Source organism: Ylistrum balloti, unplaced genomic scaffold (assembly GCF_031769215.1).
Source record: "Ylistrum balloti isolate Yb309-2 unplaced genomic scaffold, AGI_CSIRO_Ybal_v1 Utg370834, whole genome shotgun sequence".
NCBI classification, from domain to species: domain Eukaryota; kingdom Metazoa; phylum Mollusca; class Bivalvia; order Pectinida; family Pectinidae; genus Ylistrum; species Ylistrum balloti.
In genome coordinates this window covers 56,942-80,303 of record NW_026782481.1, presented here as the reverse complement: position 1 = coordinate 80,303, position 23,362 = coordinate 56,942, and the positions used below count along the sequence as shown (strand labels likewise).

Here is a 23,362-nt window from a genome sequence, read left to right as displayed (position 1 = left end):
GTAACTCTAGAAGATTAGAATGGGTGAACCAACACTATGCTGTTGTCCTGTATGAAAGACGTGCCTTAACCAATTATTATCCAACCCACGAACAACATTCCATATTGTACCAAAAAAAAAAGACGTAACTTAGAGGGAATGTGAGTGGATGGAGTAAAAGAACCCTTCCGTAATACTGGAACTTGTTGTTAACAAATCTACAACCAATTTGAATTTCACTAATTTGTTTAATATATGATACAATGCCTATATACAATATATCGATGGTTTATACACACTACAGACAGAACAGGACATATTGATACAGTTCTAGTCTTCCTAATAACAATCATGCTAGACTAGTTTGGTACATGTATATTACAATATATCTTTTCCCCTATCTCAATACTCCTATAGAAAGTGATGATAATATTAAATATTCTAATTATTAAAAACAATAAAAAAACCCACCACTGTGTATACAATTTGATGATTCTAGATCCAGGTACAATTGATTAAGCCTCTAGAAATGTATACATGTCTTTTACCTTTGGTAGAAGAGAGTGATCTCGAGTAGTTCTTAAAAAAAAAAGTCAAACTTAGTAAACATATAAAGAAAAAGAAAATTTCAACACACTCTAAAGACAATTCAACAAAAATAACTCTAAACATTTTCTCCAGATTTCTATGATGCAGCACTAATCAAATATATCAATAGTTTATGTAGCTATGTTTAATGTTCTATAATGAATATAGGACAGAATTACATCACAATATAGATATTAGTACATCTAACTCAATCAGGCATGCATTTATATCTTAAATGATACTCGTACTTCATAATATCTTTAAAAATGCTCAATCAATAATCCTTGTTGACAAAAACTCTCAAGTTTGGAATATTTATAACCAACAAATTCATTACTGAAGAAACAAAAATAGAGAGAGAAAAAACATATGTGTGCGAGGAATTTTGTCTTTAACCATAACCATAACACGATTTAAATCTTCTGGGTTACCAATTTATTGCCTTCAAATGATCACTGTATCTGATGTGCGAGTTTTGACATTTCTGGGTGTTATACCATAGCAAAACAGGTTTTAGTTCAGGTCTTATAATAATTCTTTATCCATATATACACATATCATATGCTCTACTACTTCAGTTTAAAAGCCCTTAATATGTCTAACCTATTAAATAGGATGTCTATGTACACATGTGTTTGTACAACAGAAGATGATGACAAGAATGAAGGTTAGCCAGTACAATCATCACAATTAGAGGAGAAACAGTTTAAAAATATAGTAAGGCCTCAAACTCATTAATCCAATATATATATATATATATATATCATTGACATGCAAATTTAATTGATTTTGAGAATAAATTCTCCAATTCTGAAATAAAGAAATAATCTGTTTAATATAAAAGAAAAGAGGTAAACAACTAGGACTGGAGATTCAGAAATAGTCCAAGATTAGATAATTCTACAGAGGACAAGTCTTCAGAAAGGTCATTAAGGGTTAAAGAACTATAATGTTACCAGTATTTCACAAGTCTAAGAGTATTTCTATAACGTAATGAAGTCGGTAAATCAATACCGAGGAGTTTTTTTTTTTTTTTATCAAATTTCTCCTCAGAACATTGCATATGCAATAGAGCAACTGTAAACTAGGAAAGGTTTTCATATTTTCAAATATGTTCACTAAATTTGTAAATAATTGAATATGCTGCTAAGAAAGCTCTTTTTGTTTATTTCACAAAATAGTAGAAATTAATTAATGTGCTTTCTCTTTAATTGTGCTTAAAGTTGCACATTGTTTATCTGCAACTTGTATCACAGAATTTTATTAAACAAAACCATTACTGCAAGAAAATCTAGGATAATGTACTTGTTCATTAAAGTTAAATAGCTTTCAATGGCATCCTCTTTAGTATCAATCACCACCAATTAAGGTTTTAATATTTTGCAAAAAAAATTTTTTTTTTTTTTAAATCCAACTCACATTATTTTGCTTGCAGTAGCAGAGTTATATAAACACAGCTAAACATATTACGTTTTAAGGGATGATTTCACACCACTAAACTAACAATACAACATCAAGCTGCCATAAATAAAAGTGTGATCTAGTACCCATAAATACAGTACGCAAGGTCACGGCACAAGAACTATATCAGAGAGTTTTTACCATTTTTACTTGTGAAATAATATTTAAATAAAACCCTTTCATTTAATCCAAGCAAAACTCAGTAGATGTGTTATCAAAGTGTCAATTTTTTCCCATTTGGAAACAATAAATCAATGAAGATCTTTTCATTCATAATGGTACATAATTTTAATACTGATACATCCAGGGTTTATCATACATGTACATCATATAAAATAAGTTATACCTGTTGATGAAGGTCTAGGCACGTACAATTTACTGTAAACCAACTTTCTTTTGAATGTGATTTATTTTTACAAATTTCACGATCGTAACATAATCATGAAAATAAAACTCGAAAATTAAAACATGGATCACCGACCCAATTTTCGTGATTTAACTTCATCCCAAATCTACTTATACAGTACAGGTGACAATGGTCTGTTCTCATGAATGTTTGCTTCTGATGTTTTGTAAGTTTCAGGTAAAGATCGCTAGTGTGTTTGGATTCAATTTGGAGATTATTCAACTCATTTATTTCTCAGGGTATTGTGTCACATTTGCTGCTAATGAAGTGTCAAGTCACCACGGTCTATGAAATGGTCACTAACTGACCTTTGTCCCTCACCAGTCCCAAGGCAAACTTGCATCTTTTGACCAAAAAGACCATAAATGGGGCTCCCTATGGGGTTTAAATGGAGAAAATGCCCATCAATTTTTGACAATGGAGGTTCAGAATTTACGAAAATAAATTATCATGACGCTGAAATCACAGAAGTTAATAGCATTGAAAGGAAGAAGGTTTACAGTATATAGTTTGACAAACCTATAAATAAAGGTATATAATTTATTATATGTGTAAATGAACATTAATCTGTTTTTTTTCTATAGGTACTTTGTACTACAGTATCAATCTATTTATGCAGAAATTGTACTCAATCAGATCTAGATCCTTAAATACTGCAATACTTTTCACAGAACATAACACAAAACATTCATCAAGTTAAATAATGTCAAATATATAAATTTATCAGTATCAAAATCATTCGAGGACTTAGTACTATGACGTTTTTAAGTATGGGTCAAATAACACAATAAGATCAATTTACTTCGTTAATGTGAGAATTCTTTAAGAAAAAAAAACCTGTTCAAAGATATTTCAAAAACATAACAAACCTTAAATCTTTAATTGTATTATACAATGTAAATGATACATAATGGTTCAAACTTCAGGTAAAGAAACAGTCTTATATACGTCTTAATGCTGAATTAAGAAAAAAAGTGCATTTTTGTTTCAAATCATATTCAGTAAATTAATGAATAAAACTGATATAATAATGTGAGAGATAAAACAGATCTTTGTTGAATTGTTTTCTTTTCATTATGCTAGAACCCAGAAAGAATGTCTGATCCAGAAAACAAATTCTGTACAAGTCGATGTTTCTAGTAACAATAAATAGCTGAGTATTGTCTTTTCAACATAAAAGATACTTGCATAGAGCATAGAGCAGGATTCAAATTGTTTTCCTTTATCACAATCAATTTTCAATAAAAATTGGTTTTTAACATTTTTATTAAAACTATACAAATGTGCATTATAAATTTCTTTTGACAAGAATATTTTCAAATTTTGACAGCACTTCAAAATTTTTGATCAGGAAATAAACTACAGTCAACACAACCAGATTTATTACACACAAAACAAAAACAAAAAAAAAAAAAAAAAAACAAAAAAAAGACCATACACTCTTAACAACTTTTCTTTATCACTGCTATCTAAACATAATTGGTATATGATCATGAAAAAGTACACCTTAGCATACCAAGAAAGGGGCGCACCAATAATGCAACTAACTACACTATTCCAATACCGACAAACACTATTCAACAATAATTACAGTGTAATTATCCGTGCTTTGTAATAAGCCCACCTAATTTACAACATATCTGGAAAGCACTGAATAAAAGTATCATATTATATTCTATGCCTAGCGCCTATCTCAGCCTAAGTTTTCCTTAATTACCTCTTTTAAAGATAGGGCTAAAGTTATTAAAAGTTCAAGTTTACCCACTCTCAACTGCAAGCCACCAAAGAGGGATAACTCTGCACACTTTCTAACATTTATATTTTCCTGTTACAGCTGGTGAGAAAAAAAAAATGATGTTATTAAAAATCGAGTTCATGAACATTTGAAAAAATGTATCATATATTAATTCAAATGTGAAAAAAAAAATTATAAGATGTCTATCAATGGGAACAAATGTTAAAAAGCTTTTGAGAAAAACATGCCAGAAAATTCAGCTATTTTTAAGTAACAAAAATTTAAATATTGGTTGATTATAATGATAAGCCTAAATATTCCCCCATAAAGCTACTGTATTGACTTGTTTTAATCTGTTAAGCAGTTATCAACATACCGTCAAGTGTAACTATTTTGCTGTAAACCTGAATAAAAAGATTAAGCAAATCTTCAACAACACAGTTTCACATCATCCCGATGACCGATACATGCTGCTGTATATCCTGACAGCATGGTGTGGAGTCGTTCGTGGCACAGCTTAGTATTGAGTGCGAGTTTCATACGTTGTAGAAGTGGTGGTTGTGGTTTGCATGGTGGAACTTCCTCCAGCTGTAAATTTACCAGCCTGCCAGTTTCGGTACATGAAGAATGTGTCGACCAGATACACAATTAGTGTTACAAAGCCAAACAACTGCAAGTGGAAATGTTAAAATCCCTTAATATATCATTACTGTTGTAATATTTCAACACATCCCTGGCAATTTTCAAATTTTTGCACATCATGACTTAGCAAATATTATACCTTTATCAATGACAGGTTGGAGAATTTGGAGTCCATTTGTCTTTTGATAGATGCAATATGGTTATTTCAATGTAAGATTATTATGGCTGTCCTACAATATTTATTAAGTAACAGTAGTTATCATATTCCAGAATAAAAAGCGCTTCAATATCAGTTATAGTCAGATAAAAAAAATAGGTTGTCCACTTGGACGAGTGGAAAACTTATTGACAAAACAAACTGGCTGATAAGTATAATGATCCTTGGCTTCATGATTTGATAGAAGATGATTTTTATTTGTGATCATGATTGCTTTGGTACATACCTGAAAGTGTTACTTGTATAACATGTAATATTATAATCATGACAAGTATGACTTTAATCAAAACAAGAGGCCCATGGGGCCTTAACGGTCATTTGACTATACAGACCTATATATGAAAGAGGCAAAATAGGCCTAAAATAAATTGCTTGATCACTCTACAGCTTACATAGAAGACATTGTTGGTTAACCAAGACATTTTCTGCAAACTTATGTACTACATAATTGCCACTACTCGGAATGCATTGCTTGTTGAAAAGTAAGCCACATACCTTGACCTTGACCTTTTAGTTATCAAGAAGAAGTCATTTAAACATTTTGACAGATAGGATACCTGTGACCTTGAAAGTGATGTTGTTCATATTAACAAAGTTCGTAGCCCTTCATCCTAGAATGCTACAGGCCTTATATCACCATCTTTGGCCTTTTGGTTATTGAGAAGAAATCATTTAGAGATTTTAACATATATGATCCCTGTTACCTTTCAAGCAGGTCAAGGTCATTCCTATTGATTAAGGGTCAAATCAACTTTCTGAATATAAGAAATGATTTCCCAGTGATGTTTTAGACTAAATCTGGTTGTAATCCATTCAAGCATTCAGAAAGTAGCATTTGAAGCAAAATCTAATCTAAATGAAGTCCCTAGGGGGCGAATCAAATTTTTGAATTTAAGAAATGATTCCCTACTTTCGATGATGTTTCTGACCAAATTTAGTTGCAATCCATTCAAGCATTCATTAAAATGGAGTAGTGTTTTGAAGCAAAATATTGACTAATTTCCCTTTTTGGGGCCCTGCCAAAAAGTCCATAGGGGTAAAATCAAATTTCTAAATTGAAGAAATAATCGCCTAAACCAAAATGATGAACCATGCCAAAGGTTGTTGAAATCCGACCAAGCATTAAGGGGAGTAGGGTTTTAAATCTGATTTCAGTACCTCCCATTTAGGACCCTGTATCTAGACCCAAAAATCTGAATTTAAGAAAGACAACCCTCATCCAATGATGCACCAAATCAAATTTGGTAGAAATACATCCAGGTATGAAAGAGGAGTAGGGTTTGAAAGAAAAAATTTATGTCTGATGCATGGCACATGATGACGGACGAAACACGATGGCTATAGGTCATCTTGACCCTTCGGTTCAGATGACCTGAAAACTATAAACATGTCACTTTAACCTTTTAAAAAAATCCCACAGGAATCAATGAGCACACAAATATTTCATCTTTATTAGGTCATCTGACCCTATAGCCATTGTGTGAACTTTTGAAATTTTTGTGAAACTTGAGAAGTTTGAAATAGGTGTTGCATAGGAAAACCATGATTGCACAATCAAGTTACAAAATGGCCTCCCTAGCTGCCATGTCAAAATTTTGACAAGGTTGAAAAATAACAAAACATTGTTGGCTACCTTTTCTTAACATTCCCACCAATTATAGCTCAAAGGCACCAGTGGAACTTGGAGAAGTTTAAAATGTGTTTTTCAAGATAACAGCCATGGTGGCCATCTTGGATTTAAGACAGACCTGAAAAATAACAACACTTGGTCATGATCATCTCAGGATCATTCAATACAAGTTGGAGCTCAATCTCCCTGGTGAAGCTTTAGAAGAAGTTCAAAATGTAAAAAGTTGACGCACAGCAGGCGGCGCAAAGCAACGAACAAAGCTCAATGACTATAGGTCATCATGACCCTTCGAGTCCAAAAACCTTAAATACTTGATTGAAATTGATTTGTTGTTTCAAGTCTGCCTCTGTCAATACCTGAGGCAACACCTGGTTCATAAGCACTAGAATTTACACCCCTTTAAAAAGAGGGGGCATAAAGGACTAAACAGATCACATTATCAGTAAGTCACCTGAGATCCTACTTTTAAAGACTCAATGTGGTAAGCATATAAATGACTGAGATATCGAAATATCCTTGTACCTCAATATAAAACTATATTGGATGGTGAGAGGGAGAGAATCTTACCGCAGATGCTATAATAGCACCGTTGCCATTAGGGTTGGTAGTTCCTGTGAGAGCTGCTGCTACAATGGCTGCTATCAGTATTAACACATCATAAACTATGTAGTAGATGAACTCCTGTAATAGATATCAAACATATTCAAGAACGATAATACACAAATATAGATATATGCTACTAGCTGTTGTAAGGGAGGTTACTTTCACACATATATTTCACATGAACAGAAACATTTGTCTGCTTTGTAAAATGACATTAAAAATAAATAAATGAACTTTGAACTACATTAAAAAAAATACAAATATTTCTGTGTTTTGTAATTTGCTAGTTTGTGACGGTATTTAATGAATCATTGCTAAAAATTATAGCTATGCTACACAATCTTCCGTGAGTTTCCAGTTCGCAAACTGATGAAAAAGCTCTAAGAATTTTTCATTTTAGAAAACACAAGCAAGAATCTAAGTGGCCACCATTATGTGAATTTCATTAGGTCCTCATTAGTGTTCACTTTTCTTGTTTTGTGTTTTTATGCGCTCTGAATGTTGAACATGGCTAATACAGTACAATGGAAAACCTATGTATGCAGACAAAAGTCCTTCCAGTAAAAGTAGCGATATCATTCAATAACAATGCACAACTAGTGATTTATAAAATGAACTAACAGAGAGAAATGATCTGTTTAGTTCTTCAGAAATAGTAATAACATCAACATATATATCAAACAAGACACACCCTCATACACATCCATATATACACTCAGATACATCAATACATCATCATTTCATAAATTATCGATACTTATTAATAATAATGATGATAAGTAGGTTTAATATTATACTTACAATCAAACCCCAGGGTCCCGGCAATCTGCCGATGACTCGGAGCAGATGGAAAAGGAAGAAGAGCAGTGTTGTGATTAAAGCAGATATAGCCACAAACTGGACCCAGCCCCCTCCAGAGTTGGAGAAGTAGATATTGGCACTAGCGCAGATGAAAAGGATCAGATCTAAAACCTGTAACAGCAAGAAATACAGTGTATATATAGAATTTTTGACACAACATACAAGAATCAATGAACAAGAGGTCCATATGGCCTGTATTGGTACCCTGGCTTTGCTTGGCTGAAATTGCTTCATCAAAACTAAAGGAAAAAGGGTTCAAAATACCAAGCACACAACCTATGCCCCAACCCTCTGTAGTAAGGGAGATCAGCAAAACCGTTCATGCTTCAGACAGAATCCTCCCATTTCTATAGAAGAAGGATTTTAAAGAATTTGGTGTCTTTCCCTTATTCCCCTTCACCCAACAATGTGTCAGACAAAATTTGGGCAAAATCCAATCATTCCTACAAGAGTAGGATTAGAAATTGCACTATATTCCCTGTTAAGCTGCTCCTCTCCCACCCCAGGGGGCCAATACCAAATAGTGATACAACATTCATTCACCCAAGAATTCTTCTGATCAAATTTTTGGCAAAATCAAATTATTCCTGCAGGAGGCGTAAGATTTTAAAGAATGTGCACTATTACCCCATTAGGCCCCACCCCTCATGACCCACCATTTTACAAAATTGATTCTTTTTCACTTGAGAATGCTTCAGAACTACATTTATCTCAAATCCAATCATTTCTACAGGAGTAAGGTTTGAAAAAGAATTGCTTTATTTCCACTATTGGGCCTCACAACTCCCTGCCCAAGAACCAGGCCCCATTGTCTATACAACCTTGATTCTCCTTTACCAAAGAATGCTTTAGACCAAATTTGGGCAATATCCAATCATTCCTGCAGTAGAACATAGGACTTCAAAGAATTTACACTATTTCCCATATTGGACCCCAACACTCAGGCCCCTAGGGGCCGAGAACCAATAATTATACAAACTTGGTTCCACTTGCCTAATATGTTGCTTTAGACCAAATTTGATCAAAATCTGTGCAGTCGTTCATAACTAGTAGCAATTTTTATTAAAAAATTGACTGACGCGGGACAAAATACAGATGCCTGGCCATGACATAATCCAATGGTTATTTGGACCAGGTGAGCAAAAAATTTTTCATGAACCAGAATTCAATAGAATTATAAGTTTCATCTTTCCTACTTTCATTTCTTAAGTCTAAAATACACAAAATTCCATGACTAATTGGCTACCTTGCTTGTTAATGGTGTGTATAATATACCTGGTAAGTACTTAAATTTTGATGAAGGTACAATGTACAACAGTTTTTTTACATGAAGTTTGGACTGACATGTTCAAAATCCTTCGATATTTGACTCACTGATACAACTTTGGTCCATAATTGCTACAACTATATAGTACAAACAAAACAGAACTGTTACCCGGGTGGCAAACACATTCCCTCTCCCTCTCCCACCCGCTTTCATTGACACTGATCAACTTCTTAACCCCTTCAAAAATTTCAAGTACATAAATTATCTTCATTGAAACTAAGACATTTGTTATCCTCAAAAACCCATATACAAAATGTAAATATATATCAATTTTCATTTATCATTACATAGGGCTACTATTAACTCTCCCTATATATATATATAAAAAATATAGTTAATGATGATACTCAAGTGATAATATAAAGAAAATTGTTTAAAAAAACACACAAGAAAAAGTTAACTTAGCATTTTGCTAAGCTGTGAAAACGTTTTGCAAAATGCTACCTTAATTTTTTCTTGTGTTTTTTTTAAAACAATTTTCTTTTTATATATATATATATGGCCAGCATTTAATATTTCCAATTTAAAGCTGTGATAACATGTCCATATAGGTGTAATCACCATTTCAGCAATCTTGAGGTAAGATGGCAAGCTCTTGAGCCAATCCTTGTCCAGGCCAATGGAAGGTTTTTGTTGGTTTGTTGATGCACTCATTGTGGTCTCTGTGGTCACAGAGTACTGACCAGGTGCTGGTGAACTGTAGTCTGTCATCCTGTTATTTTACCTGATCTAGATCTGTAAACAAGAGGAGATACTTATGTTGATGTCTGAAGTCCAACCATCCCAAATATACTTAAACAGGACACAAGTTACCTATGGTAAGAAAATATCTGTGTTCTTTAGTGTTAATGTTGAATTACATCCTATCAACTGTCAGGGTCATTTAAGGACGTGCTAGATTTGGATGCTGGAGAAGAGCCTGAGCTTGCCACTGACCTGCGGCCAGTACCTGTCAAATTCTCCAATTCAAGTAGGCCTTGACCAGCGACCCAGAGGTGGAAGGCTAGTAATAGAAACAGTCAGATACCTTAACCATCCAACCACCGCCACCCTTCAAGATCTATAGCAGGAAGTCAATGACCTTGAACCATTTTCAAATGACCTTGAACCATATTTAAGGTCATTGCTTTTATTCACAAATTTTGTTGGGCTTCATCCCAGAGACCTATCAGCCAAATACCATGCTTCTACATTTTTTGGTAGGTCAGAAGAAGTTGTTTTAAGGTTTTAAGAAGTTTGACCCCTGTGACCTTGATTAAGGGTCAAGGTATTTTCTTTTTGTTAACTTTGTCAGTCTTCATCATAGGAATCTACAAGCCAAATACTGTACTTCTTCAACCTTTGTCAGAAGAAGTTGTTTAAAGGTTTTAACAAATCAGCCCCTTTTGACCTTAATTATGGGTTAAGGTCATTTTTTTTCCTTTTTTTTTTTTTTTTTTTTTTAAAGTTTTGTCAATATTCATCATAAGAACGTACAAATCAAATACCATGCTTCTGTGACTTTTGCTTTGTCAGAAGAAGATGTTTTAGGGTTTTAATAAGTCAACCCCTGTGCCCTTGAATAAAGTTCCTGTTTTTTCCTCCAAACTTTTTTTTTCAGGCTTTATTCTATAAAACCTGTCAGCCAAATACAATGCTACTGCACCTTTTGATTAGTCAGTCAGTCAGAAGAAATTGTTTAAAAGTTTAAAACAAGGACATAGTCATCAAGATCCAACGCCCATGTTTATTTGTAAAATTTATACATTTGAAGTGAGCAACAAGGAAAACCAAAGTATTGAAACCATTTATTGTTTAAGTTCAGTATAAAGTCCCATTGAAAGTGATCAGTATAATTACAATTTAGTAGTATAATACTGTGAATAGTAAAATCAGCTTATCATACCTTTATATTCCCTTCTTTTTACCCCATGGTAACGCTAGAATATTTGTCACGTAATTTCAGTGATGTGTCCCCTGAACACTCCTGCAGTCGTATTCCAAGCAGTCATATTCCCATCAGTCATCGATGGAAGTAATTATATACCAAGTTACATGAAAACGTTTCAATGATGTTTGGAATGTCGTGAGGTACTAATATGTCAATTTTTATCATAATCGGTCAATGTATACATTTTAAAAGAGTAATCTCCTTACTGTGGTCATTTTGTTTTGAATGCTGTAAAATGAAAGTAACCATATCTTTATAAGATATTCTGCAGAAAGCAATCATACAATAAGGTAAGAGCGGCCTTATCTAATTGGTCTCCATACATAATAAAACTATATATCAAATCCCATCTTCAGAAGATATCCTGAGCAAAGCAATCAACTATTCAGGTCACAGCTGCCTCATTAGCTATTTGCTGAATTAGCCAATAATCAAACTTAGGACTGTGGTACTAAGTCTCATAAAATATGCATAGAATCTGCCGATAATCAAACCGGAATAAGGAATTACGGTAATAAGTCTACAAAGCAAGTTTCCTAAAAATCATTCCTTTATAAGATAATGTGCCGAAAGCAGCCTCTTTCAACATGAGCAGAATTCGACGTTAATCAAACATAGACAAGGGATTAAGGTAACAAATGTACAAACCAAGTTTCATTAAAATCCAACCAGTCCTTCAAAAGATATTATGGGGAAAGCAGCAGCTGAACGAAAGGATGGACAGAATGACAGAAGGATGGACGGATGGAATCCATTTGAATATCGTGCCAACTTTATTGGGTGGGGATAAAAAAAATTGACCCCTGTAACCTTGAATAAGGGACAAAGTAATTCATTATAGCATATTTTGTATAGGGCTTCATCCCTAAGTTCATACAATAAGAAAGTATTTTGCAAGGAAATTATAAAAAAAAACTAAGATATCTCCAAGTTAAGTCGTGAAACATGACATCCCTTCCAAGGATACAACCACAATAGGACAACAGATTTTGATTTCAGTTTATTCAGAAACACAAACTTCCTGAGTAGGGATCTAATTACAATGAAAGGAAGTCGTTTATGTATTTTTCTATCACACTTAAATTAGCTTATACCTACACTGTGCTAATATATTTGCAGTAGCATAAACTTGACTTAAATACTCCATGTACATAGTGGACAATGAATCTTTCTTACAGCCTTCAGCTAGCTTGATAGCCACTCTTAATGAATCATAGTAATAAATGTTATAATATATCTAGCTATATGCTGATAGTATTATAATATTATCATTTTATGGTGTGAATATGAAAGTTAAAATCTGTTGAGAGGTTCACAAGATCTTGTACACAAGCAGTCAAGGGTGACATTTGACCTTTAAGCTTGACCGATGACCACCTAAATCTAATTTGGTGTAGATATTGATGGTGTGATGCTATGGTGTGAACTTACAATAAATCTGTATGAAGTTCAATCTTGTACACAATCTTTTTATTGCAATGTGATCAATGGTGACCTTTGACATTTAACCTTTACCAATGACCACCAAATTGTAATCAAATGTAGCACTTCATGATATATGATGTAGTATGAAAATGACTGAAGTCTTGTGAGATCTTTACCACAATCTTGCATACGTATGCAGAAGGCTGGTGGCATGCAGCGCACATGGAAACACAAACTGATTCCACAATCCCTCTCCCTCTTTACTAAGAAGAGTGATTACACTAACAACAAACATGTCTGTATATCAGGGCCAGAAAATATCAAATGGGCTGTATCACTCTTTATATTAATATTGGGGCCAGTACCTTATAAGGAGCTGGACCACACAGTATATTGGGGCCTGTATATTATAGGGAGCTGGACCACACTGTATATTATAGGGAGCTGGACCACACTGTATATTAAAGGGAGCTGGACCACACTGTATATTGGGGTCTGTATATTTAAGGGAGCTGGACACACTGTATATTGGGGCCTGTATATTATAGGGAGCTGGACCACACTGTGTATTATAGGGAGCTGGACCACACTGTATATTATAGGGAGCTGGACCACACTGTATATTATAGGGAGCTGGACCACACTGTATATTACAGGGAGCTGGGCCACACTGTATATTGGGGTCTGTATATTATAGATAGCTTGACCACACTGTATATTGGGGTCTAGAGATGTGCTGTAGATATGTTTATATACTTGTCTGCTATAACCAGATACGATCACACTTTTTCTATATGTACACCATTTACATTGTGTACAATGTGAGGATTATATACTGACTCACACCCCTAGTCACCCTCTAGCATTAACACATCACACACAGCAGTACTGAAAGGATGATAAATACATGGCCTGTATTTATAAATTCCCATGTATCCAGTTTGATCTCAGTCAGTGAGGCATAATTTGAATATACTTTAGTAGAAAATTTATATACTTAATGTGTATAGAAACAGTGTTATCTGACTTCCAGAGTATCCTGACATCCTATCTAATCCTGCTGTATTTTTGTAATACAATTTCCATGGTAACTATATCAAAATTGAAACAAAAAGATATGTTATTCCAGTATCCTGACTTAACAATATTTCAGAGACATAACGATGTATTTGGAGACAAGTCATTCTGCCTTACTATATCAGCAGATAATTTGCTTGCTACATAATATGCAATGTAATGTTATATATTCTCAATGAACGCTTAATGACTTTGAAGTCTAAAATATATCACATTGAAGTAGTACATCGATGACTTCAATTTTCTGCCAAAGCTTTCCATTGTGATGATATTCAAACTGGAGAGGTCACATCCTGTATGACATAGTATATGTAGCAATAACACAACACCCAACCTCTACAAAAATATATCCATGAGCTTTGACATATTATGTGTCCTAGTAGGAATCCCCCAGGGAAGTATGCATAAATTTGATGACTAAATTGTGGAACACACTTGCCTAAGTTCATGCATAAAGCATGGTCGGTTTTGGTCCATAGCCACTAAACCATACAAATATGAAATGTGTTGTACAAATATCAATGGTCCAGCAGTTGTGTATATATGGTTAGTTATTTGACAATTTAATTTCTCTTATTCCTTTGCTGAAGTACCCTCTCCAGGTGGTTTGCTGGAGGGGTTGGTATGGGGGTTGGGTTGAGGGGGGGAGGGGGGTTTCTCCAATGTTTTCTGTGTAAGGGACACCTGAGAGCCCAAAAAGAAACAGCCTGATGTACTACACTGAATTATCACTTTGAATCACTTTGAAGTAGGGTCTCCTTTAAAAAGCTAATGGCTGCCTCACTGAACAACATACAGGAGGCCCATTGCATGCCATTCAGAGCAATTGAGGTAAAGTGTTTTGCGAAAGAACATAACAGCAAGGACCTCTCTGTATCTGGAGCACTGAAATAGAACCATACACCAGGAATTTTACCGAGGTTGCATACCATGTAGGCCTAGGCTCTTCACAGAACTATTATGTCCTGCCGTCTCCATCTTTTACAAGTTCTTAATTAAATAACATAGAAATCAAGATACATTGAGTTACTCCTGTATAAATCAGGGTTTTCCATAAGAGCCGGCCGCCGGCCAATTTGACTGACTACTTTGATTATTTGGCGGCCTACACCAATCCAGTTCCATAATAATGTTCCGTTCACGGCAGGCCAGCCTCCTACTTTCACTACACAGCCTACTACTAACAAAATCATGGAAAACCCCGATAAAGAGTGTTCTTTGATGGTCACTGTTATATGAGTTACTTGTGTATAAAGAGTACTCTTTGATGGTGACTGTTATATGAGTTACTTGTGTATAAAGAGTGTTCTTTGATGGTCACTGTTATATGAGTTACTTGTGTATAAAGAGTGTTCTTTGATGGTGACTGTTATTTGAGTTACTCGTGGGTAAAGAGTACTCTTTGATGGTGACTGTTATATGAGTTACTTGTGTATAAAGAGTGTTGTTTGATGGTCACTGTTATATGAGTTACTTGGTGACTGTTATATGAGTTACTTGTGTATAAAGAGTGTTCTTTGATGGTGACTGTTATTTGAGTTACTTGTGTATAAAGAGTGTTCTTTGATGGTGACTGTTATTTGAGTTACTCGTGGGTAAAGAGTACTCTTTGATGGTGACTGTTATATGAGTTACTTGTGTATAAAGAGTGTTCTTTGATGGTGACTGTTATTTGAGTTACTTGTGTATAAAGAGTGTTGTTTGATGGTGACTGTTATTTGAGTTACTTGTGTATAAAGAGTACTCTTTGATGGTGACTGTTATTTGAGTTACTTGTGTATAAAGAGTGTTCTTTGATGGTGACTGTTATTTGAGTTACTCAAGGGTAAAGAGTACTCTTTGATGGTGACTGTTATATGAGTTACTTGTGTATAAAGAGTGTTCTTTGATGGTGACTGTTATTTGAGTTACTTGTGTATAAAGAGTGTTCTTTGATGGTCACTGTTATTTGAGTTACTTGTGTATAAAGAGTGTTCTTTGATGGTGACTGTTATATGAGTTACTTGTGTATAAAGAGTGTTCTTTGATGGTGACTGTTTTGATGGTGACTGTTATATGAGTTACTTGTGTATAAAGAGTGTTCTTTGATGGTGACTGTTATATGAGTTACTTGTGTATAAAGAGTGTTCTTTGATGGTGACTGTTATATGAGTTACTTGTGTATAAAGAGTGTTCTTTGATGGTGACTGTTATATGAGTTACTTGTGTATAAAGAGTGTTCTTTGATGGTGACTGTTATTTGAGTTACTTGTGGGTAAAGAGTACTCTTTGATGGTCACTGTTATATGAGTTACTTGTGTATAAAGAGTGTTCTTTGATGGTGACTGTTATATGAGTTACTTGTGTATAAAGAGTGTTCTTTGATGGTGACTTTGATGTGTATAAAGAGTGTTCTGTTATGTTATATGAGTTACTTGTGTATAAAGAGTGTTGTTTGATGGTGACTGTTATATGAGTTACTTGTGTATAAAGAGTGTTCTTTGATGGTGACTGTTATATGAGTTACTTGTGTATAAAGAGTGTTCTTTGATGGTGACTGTTATTTGAGTTACTCAAGGGTAAAGAGTGTTCTTTGATGGTGACTGTTATTTGAGTTACTCAAGGGTAAAGAGTGTTGTTTGATGGTGACTGTTATTTGAGTTACTCAAGGGTAAAGAGTGTTGTTTGATGGTGACTGTTATATGAGTTACTTGTGTATAAAGAGTGTTCTTTGATGGTGACTGTTATTTGAGTTACTTGTGTATAAAGAGTACTCTTTGATGGTGACTGTTATTTGAGTTACTTGTGATGGTGACTGTTATTTGAGTTACTTGTGTATAAAGAGTGTTGTTTGATGGTGACTGTTATTTGAGTTACTTGTGTATAAAGAGTGTTCTTTGATGGTGACTGTTATATGAGTTACTTGTGTATAAAGAGTGTTCTTTGATGGTGACTGTTATATGAGTTACTTGTGTATAAAGAGTGTTCTTTGATGGTGACTGTTATATGAGTTACTTGTGTATAAAGAGTGTTCTTTGATGGTGACTGTTATATGAGTTACTTGTGTATAAAGAGTGTTCTTTGATGGTGACTGTTATATGAGTTACTTGTGTATAAAGAGTGTTGTTTGATGGTGACTGTTATATGAGTTACTTGTGTATAAAGAGTGTTCTTTGATGGTTATTTGACTGTTATATGAGTTACTGTTATATGAGTTACTTGTATAAAGAGTGTTCTTTGATGGTGACTGTTATATGAGTTACTTGTGTATAAAGAGTGTTCTTTGATGGTGACTGTTATATGAGTTACTTGTGTATAAAGAGTGTTCTTTGATGGTGACTGTTATATGAGTTACTTGTGTATAAAGAGTGTTCTTTATATGAGTTATTCGTGTATAAAGAGTGTTCTTTGATGGTGACTGTTATATGAGTTACTTGTGTATAAAGAGTGTTGTTTGATGGTGACTGTTATATGAGTTACTTGTGTATAAAGAGTGTTGTTTGATGGTGACTGTTATTTTGTGTAGAGTGTTGTTTGACTTGTGTATAAAGTGTTCTTTGATGGTGACTGTTATTTGAGTTACTTGTGTATAAAGAGTGTTGTTTGATGGTGACTGTTATATGAGTTACTTGTATAAAGAGTGTTCTTTGATGGTGACTGTTATTTGAGTTACTTGTGTATAAAGAGTGTTCTTTGATGGTGACTGTTATATGAGTTACTTGTGTATAAAGAGTGTTGTTTGATGGTGACTGTTATTTGAGTTACTTGTGTATAAAGAGTGTTCTTTGATGGTGACTGTTATTTGAGTTACTCAAGGGTAAAGAGTGTTCTTTGATGGTGACTGTTATATGAGTTACTTGTGTATAAAGAGTGTTGTTTGATGGTGACTGTTATTTGAGTTACTTGTGTATAAAGAGTGTTCTTTGATGGTGACTGTTATATGAGTTACTTGTGTATAAAGAGTGTTCTTTGATGGTGACTGTTATTTGAGTTACTCAAGGGTAAAGAGTGTTGTTTGATGGTGACTGTTATTTGAGTTACTTGTGTATAAAGAGTGTTCTTTGATGGTGACTGTTATTTGAGTTACTCGTGTATAAAGAGTGTTGTTTGATGGTGACTGTTATATGAGTTATTCGTGTATAAAGAGTGTTGTTTGATGGTGACTGTTATATGAGTTACTTGTGGGTAAAGAGTGTTGTTTGATGGTGACTGTTATTTGAGTTACTTGTGTATAAAGAGTGTTGTTTGATGGTGACTGTTATATGAGTTACTTGTGTATAAAGAGTGTTGTTTGATGGTGACTGTTATATGAGTTACTTGTGTATAAAGAGTGTTGTTTGATGGTGACTGTTATATGAGTTACTTGTGTATAAAGAGTGTTGTTTGATGGTGACTGTTATATGAGTTACTTGTGTATAAAGAGTGTTGTTTGATGGTGACTGTTATATGAGTTACTTGTGTATAAAGAGTGTATGGTGAATATGAGTGTTGTTTGATGGTGACTGTTATATGAGTTACTTGTGTATAAAGAGTGTTGTTTGATGGTGACTGTTATATGAGTTACTTGTGTATAAAGAGTGTTGTTTGATGGTGACTGTTATATGAGTTACTTGTGGGTAAAGAGTGTTGTTTGATGGTGACTGTTATATGAGTTACTTGTGTATAAAGAGTGTTGTTTGATGGTGACTGTTATATGAGTTACTTGTGGGTAAAGAGTGTTGTTTGATGGTGACTGTTATTTGAGTTACTTGTGTATAAAGAGTGTTGTTTGATGGTGACTGTTATATGAGTTACTTGTGTATAAAGAGTGTTCTTTGATGGTGACTGTTATTTGAGTTATTCGTGTATAAAGAGTGTTGTTTGATGGTGACTGTTATATGAGTTACTTGTGTATAAAGAGTGTTGTTTGATGGTCATTCTGATAAGGTGAAGGAGTTATGTTAGTGTTGTTTATCTCAAACTAAAGCTACCTGTCCTAAGTAGCAGGTTTATATTAATGTTTCCTGTCAGAGTTTCTCAGATCTCCCAGAACAGACTGCAGATCTCTGGTGTCATTGATATACATCTACAGCTGATGTACCACTCACACAGCTCCACCATTGTGCATCAATTTGTATACACCAGCTACATTTATCACTGGTATTATATTGCTTGTCAGAGATTCAACATTCCCTTCCTTCATTACAAACCTTAGGTGGTTGCCAAAACTTCAATTGATGTATGACAACTCACACTCTATGCACACCCGTAGAGGTACATGTATGTGAACATTTTGTCGTGCTCAATGACATACATATTGTGTACTAACAGGCTGATACAATCTACAATCTGCATCATGTTTACTCTTTTTTCTTGGTTTCAAATAAGTGATCCAGGCTGATGTACATGACTATATATAAAGCACCCCTTCACAAAATGAGCAGTAAATGCTGATTCCATTGTTTGCTGAGTTTCATAATAACCTCTTCCCCTTATTAACAGTACAATTTTATATCAAACCAAGCAAATTAAAATGAAAATAATTTCATACCAGCAGCTGTTTTTGGCAATGATCTAAAATTCAACACATTCATCTTTTGGATGAACATTTCCCATGAATGAGGAAGCAAATTTTCAGTAAATTGAAAACATACATTTATTTTTTGATGGTAAAATCATTTTCTCTTGACTATGGACACCAAAAAAATTGGTATGGTGTCTATTCCAAATGAAACTTAAAACAGAAATTGTGATAAAAACATTTCATAATGTTACAAAATGTTTTGGTAATTATATCCTTGTTTGAGGACTTTCAATTGATATAACTGATGTTTCATTCAGCAATTGTGATTTGGAGATATAAAAAGGAGCGGATGGAACATAATTTTTATGACGTTGAATTCCACCTCATATACAATTTTTAAAATTTACTATCAATGATAGCCTTGGATTTGTTTCTTTCTGATTCTTACTGGTTGAATTGTAAATTGCACCAGGCCAATGCAATCCCTTCATATCCCATATGCCTTTTAAAATGTGTCATAAAGTTGATAAGAGCATTAAAATTTGATCTATTGTAAAAACAAATGTTGGATATTCAAGCTTCATCATACCCTCTGAGAACCCAACAGCCAGAAGGACTCAATAAAGTCATATAAGATGGTGATAACCACCTAAAAAAAACCACGAAGAAAGAAGGAAACCCATGTAAAACATGGGACTATAAGGAATATGCCTTGTATATATTGTGAGAAGAGATCGAATTGCATAAAACATCTATATATATATGTTTTATTATCTCTCTCTCTCTCTCTCTCTCTCTCTCTCTCTCTCTCTCTCTCTCTCTCTCTCTCTCTCTCACACACACACGCACGTACGCCTGCACGCATGCACACACACATACACATATGTATGTGTACGTATTGATAGATTCATTTGGGATGAACTTGCAAAGAACTACTAATGGGTCCTCATATGTGATGGACTTGCCTTGAAAAACTGATGGGCACACCTATTTCTAAATGGACACACATGTTAGGGGCTCAGAAGCAAAAGTTATGAATGCTAAGAATTGTTCATCCATGTCTCAATGGACACCCATGTTAGGGGCTCAGAAGCAAAAGTACTGAATGCTTAGAATGGTTCACCCATGTCTCAATGGTCACATATTTTAGGGGCTGTGACACAAAAGTAATAAAGGCTTCAAAAAGTTCACTCATGATGTAACATATTCTCAAACTTTTCTGAAAATTCAAATTCACTAATGTTATCTATGCTAAGCTCTAAACTTGTATTTGCTACTGAAAAGAAGACTGTTTGATTGACATGTTGTTGAAGATACGGAGGAAGTTGTGTAAATAATACATCCTAATATACTAATTACTACTGAGAAATAGTTTACCTATAACAACTGTATACAATTAGTGTAGTTTAATTGTTAATATTGTATGTGCATTTACTTCACATGAACATTGACACATTCTATTTCCATTCAATTAGCAACACTCGGTAATAATACTACATGCACAAAAGACAATATTATAGTACATCCCACTTTACCAGGTTTCAGTTAGCTAGCATTAAGCACATATACAGGAAGCTTGTACACTTATATTGTGCAGGAACTGGAAAGGAGAAGCATAAATACACACCTGTTGATATGTCTTTTCTACCAGTAAGTGGCAAGACACATGTCACCAAGCCTTGATGTGTGTATGTTTTTTGAATGATTCCTTTCCGTGTTCACCAAATTTAGAAAACTACATATCAATTTATTTAATTCAATTCCAAAATGTATCAAGCTGGCAAGACTCTCAATTTTCTATTTTCCTATGCATCAATTGATGTTTGTTTGTAATTTTTTTTTTCAAATTTAGGAAAATACCTGATTTTAATAATTTTTTGTAATGTTTTAAATTTCAAGAAAACTATGAGCTGTATAGTGTCTCTATTTCTATGATTTTATTTCAGCCAGAATAATTCTGTTAAAGAAGATTACTGTTTTGACTTATGTCAGTAGTTATGGTAAAATGGACTGAACATGGACTCAGGTATTGCACATACACTGGGGTTATTGGTGTAGCTCACATTGCAGACTTCTTTTCTCTAGATCTTTATATGTCTGTTTAACTTATGCAAGTTGATGATTCTTACTTACAATGTATTTGGCCTCTGCAAATTTGAATGTACATATGGGAGTCACTTTTTTTCAATAATGAAGTCCCATAAATCAATTGTATATCTATTATATGTCTCCAGAAGTGATCAATTAGTCATACCTTGTAAAATCACCTTCATTATTGTTATATATTCAACTAAATTTAGTGCTTTACATCAAAAAGAGCTAATATACATGATACCACGACCTATTGTGATAAATATATATGAAAATATGACTTTAAGCTAAGTGTAAATTAAAATACATTACAGTGTGACACACATGAGCTTGCAATAAGTATATATTGATGTTGGGGAGTTGTATATATCTTTTTGGGTATACAGATACATACCAGATAAAAAGGTTTGGTCCAAGGTTAGAATCCAGTCTACTTTAATGAAATATCTCTCTGTCATATTTGTATGAGGAAACAGGGAACACTACACATTCCTGTTGAGTGCCCCACCAAGGAACTGAACCCAGGTCTCTGACGTGATAATAGTTTGGCCAAAGAAGCACACTCTGTCAGCTGAGTGACAGCAGCTGTGCTTAACACTATATAAACAAGCTATACTGACCTGCTCCTTTTACATGCATGTATGTAGCCTAGCTTGGCTGCCCTCCAGGTTGTACATGTTGTCCTCATTGCATAACAGACAACTTAACTTTAGATATTTGCCATTTATTTCTTTCCTTAGAAACTTTTTTACCTAATGTCTCTTGAATAACCATAAACTATTTTAGGCCTTTGAGTTGAGTGTCCACCTAAGTGAGGAAGACTATGGGTTATGGCCATTTAGCACAGAGTCATACTCTTCCTGGTCAGGTTAAGGCATCTAAGTGTGATAACATTATACCTCTATTGATCCAGCATTGGTGAATTGCAAATTGTCTGAGAAAATAATCTTCATATATGACCTGATGTGATAAGACCCAAAAAGAATAAAAAACTATTGTGTGGTCATGTTTTGGTTCTCATAAAGTTTAATTAGTCTGGGTTGAGCTAGTACTATTGAAGGGAAAAACACTGTAGTATTATAGTAGTTTGGATTCTATAAGTTGTAACTAGAATTTAGTTTCTTGCACTATGCACTAAAGGAATGCCCCCTTCACCTCAAACAGTAATGTGCATGGTATGCAGGGTCGCTGTTCTAAACCGTAGCGGAAGCAATATATTAATACTACCACAATGTATATGTATTTTTTGTTGATTAGTGTGAAACCAAGTGAAGAGGGAAATGGTATTTGATTTGCTGTTTTTAAAACTAAATATTGCGACTCTCGGACTAATTGGTTTGTACAAACTAGTAAAGTTTAACATATCTTATTAGTCGATATACAATGACTTACAAGTAATACACTGATCATGAAGATAGAATCATAAACACTGTACAGCTGATCATGATAAAATCGATAATTTTTACATTAATTATATATCATCTACACTAGCAGCGCATTTTGTAAAAGCTCGTCAAAATATTTGAAGAAAATATTTTGCTTTAATTGTTCACAACATAAAACTAAAATAATAGTTATGATTAGCAGTGATTCATGAACATAAGACTATCCGTCAATGTTAATATTTCAGAGTCGGGACTATCGACCCGCCCACAACCTGTCGTTTACGAAGTTACAAACTTGTTCTCATAACAAGTCGTTTACACGGAGCTCCGTCAGTGTCGAAATACAAAAGAAAATTTTGGTCTATGCAATTCTATTTATCTAATACTTACCCAAACCAATCCTCGTCCTATGTCCTACAAATGTGCAATTTGATCGGCTCGAGATACCACCAAAACAACAGGAAATATTTATGTGTTTTTCATCGAGGAAACGCCGCAAAGGGAGGTAACTCAACCACTTGCT

General features: G+C 34.0%; 1 protein-coding gene across 1 annotated transcript; it reads right to left on the bottom strand.

Moving 5' to 3' along the window:
* Positions 1 to 207: 207 nt before the first annotated feature.
* On the bottom strand, positions 208 to 23,307 carry LOC132558867 (MARVEL domain-containing protein 1-like). Its single transcript, XM_060223486.1, has 5 exons — positions 23,230 to 23,307; positions 10,011 to 10,184; positions 8,063 to 8,233; positions 7,226 to 7,339; positions 208 to 4,839 (listed from the first exon to the last, which is right to left on the bottom strand). The coding sequence occupies exons 2-5, from the start codon at positions 10,158 to 10,160 to the stop codon at positions 4,687 to 4,689; spliced, it is 588 nt and encodes a 195-aa protein (XP_060079469.1). The 5' UTR covers positions 10,161 to 10,184; positions 23,230 to 23,307; the 3' UTR covers positions 208 to 4,686.
* Between the last annotated feature and the right edge of the window lie 55 nt (positions 23,308 to 23,362).